Raw genomic sequence first — 2,500 nt, 5'->3', positions numbered from 1 at the left:
CGAAAGGTGTTGAACCCCCAAAAAAATCCCTCAAAAATTTGATAAAAGTTGCCAAACTGGTGGGAAAGTGCCTTTTTCTTCAATTTCACTATTTTGACGAGCGCATGATTTCACCAAGATGTCTCACATATGGTTGTATTTCTAAAAAGTTTCTGCCATTTCAGTAATCCTAAATTAGAGAATCGCATCGCATACCCTAAACTTTAGCATTGTGGTTTTAAAAATACCATCACAGGACACACTGGAATGAAGATTTGCCGTAATTTCACAACAATAAATAAAACTTTATGTGTGCCTGGAGACCAAAGGTTATACATTTTAATAACGTTGAAAAATTATAATTAATTTTTTAAAAACAAATCAAAAGTCACATTATAATCTTTACAAGATCAATTTTATTTCCAACAAATAGAGTGGTTTAGTTAGCATATTTCATGATAACATGCCTAATAAAGTTTCATAATGTTCTGTCATGTGTACAGAGGCGTACCTCGGCCGACGTGGACTTTTTCCGGGGCTGGGTGGACTACAAGAACGGTTTCGGAGACCTGTCTGGAAACTTCTGGTTTGGGCTGGAGAAAATCCACCAGCTGACAAAAAAGGTAATTTCCTTCCGAACATAATAATTATTTTCATTATCAATCTAATCTTATGTGACAGAACTGAGCGCCGCTGCTGTTGTCCATGCTGATGTTCTTGTCGCTGCAGACATGGCTGCTCGTTGTATTAGTTCCGTTTATTATCCTCAATATGAGTGTCACTCTTTTTATTGAAAGGTAGTAGTCGCAGCATACGTCCACCCACATGACTCTGTTATATCGGAGATAGACGTAAAATCGGAGACTCTTTACCTTGATACCTTACCATAATAATATTTGGAAGTTTCATTAATCCACCCTTGTAAGCAAAGTTGATCTAGTGGTGGTACGTATTGTGCGGACAAAAATTCGTGGCGCAACTTATCCCTTTAACGGTTGAATCAATGCCAACCATGCTTTGCACAGCTGTTTCAGTTTTCCTCTTGTTCTCATCATCAGGAGAGGTACGAGCTGCGGGTTGACTTTACGTACAAGGGGACAAACTACTACGCCATTTACAAAAACTTTTTGTTACTTGGAGAATCCGAGAATTACAAAATTAAGATCTCCGGATATTCAGGTAATGCAGGTGACCAAATGATTTATGATAATGGCCAGGCATTCACAACAAAGGACCGTGACAACGATCCAAACAATTCTGGCAACTGTGCTAGGATACGTCATGGAGCTTGGTGGTACAAACAGTGTGGGCACGTGAACTTCAACGGGGCGTGGGCCACAGAGAAGTGGGCCAAGGGCGTGTGTTGGTACAGAGTAACAGGGTGGGGCAGCTCTGCCACCTTCAGTGAAATGAAAATACGACCACTTGCAAAGTGACAACTTTATGACAGCAAATATTCGGTTTTTTGATTATTTACGAAGTTTGTGTGTTCATGTTTAATTTTGTTTGAAGGAAAGAAGAAAAAGGGACAATCCATTTTCAAAATGACAGCTCTATGACAGAACATACTCGGTGTTCTGATTATGTACGAAGCTTCTGTGTCCATATATTATTTTGTTTGAAAGAAAGAGGGAAAAGGATAATAATACTAAACATAAATCCACACTGTATACGTATTCTTCTCACTTCCCACAGTCTGATCCCCATGCGCTTTACATATTTTCTTAAAACAGAAAAATCTGGTTTTTGCGTAGTCACGCTTGTACACACACCATGGTACACTTATGATGTTACAGATATGTATAACATGTACATGCCTCCATGAACGCACAAACTCACACACAGACACACACACACACACACACACACACACACACACACACACACACACACACACACACTCACACACTCACACACACATAATATTACGTACACGCTCTCAAACATACACATACCTCAACACATGCATGCACCCATCAATACGTAGTACACATACACAAACACACATGTGCATGCGTGTGCGAGCACACACAGACACACACACATACGCTAATGTATTACCGTATAACTCTTATCTTTTTCTTTCCCTGTCTCTGTCTTTGTCTCTCCCTCTCTCTCTCTCTCTCTCTCTCTCTCTCTCTCTCTCTCTCTCTCTCTCTCTCTCTCTCTCTCTCTCTCTCTCTCTCACACACACACACACACACACACACACACACAGACCACACACACACACACACACACACACACACACACACACACACAAACACACACACACGTACACACACATACACACACACAGACACACACATAGATCTACTGCAACACTGGTGGTTCAGTTTGTGGAGAATGAACTTAGCCGACAATATATACATTATTGTCTACTTCAACACTGTTAGCTCGGTGTGTGGAAGTGGAACTCAGTCGGCAATGTAAAGATAATAACTGTCTTTAGATATCAATATTATTCTAGATCTACTTGTTCTTTACAAAAATGTACCTTAACTCTCTTTTTGTTGTATCA

General features: G+C 40.0%; 1 protein-coding gene across 1 annotated transcript in view; it reads left to right on the top strand.

Moving 5' to 3' along the window:
* The window catches only part of LOC101857728 (techylectin-5B), an 8,805-nt gene extending 7,069 nt beyond the window's left edge, over positions 1 to 1,736 (top strand). The window contains exons 5-6 of the mRNA XM_035970745.1: positions 483 to 602; positions 1,038 to 1,736. Of these exons, the coding sequence (XP_035826638.1) occupies positions 483 to 602; positions 1,038 to 1,415 (498 nt within the window). The 3' untranslated portion in view covers positions 1,416 to 1,736. The remainder of the gene's footprint in view (positions 1 to 482; positions 603 to 1,037) is intronic.
* The last annotated feature ends 764 nt before the right edge of the window (positions 1,737 to 2,500 follow it).

Source organism: Aplysia californica, unplaced genomic scaffold, assembly GCF_000002075.1.
Source record: "Aplysia californica isolate F4 #8 unplaced genomic scaffold, AplCal3.0 scaffold00315, whole genome shotgun sequence".
In the NCBI taxonomy this organism is placed as follows: Eukaryota; Metazoa; Mollusca; class Gastropoda; order Aplysiida; family Aplysiidae; genus Aplysia; species Aplysia californica.
Note: the sequence above shows the minus strand (reverse complement) of the source record. Positions and strands in the feature narration are given on the sequence as shown.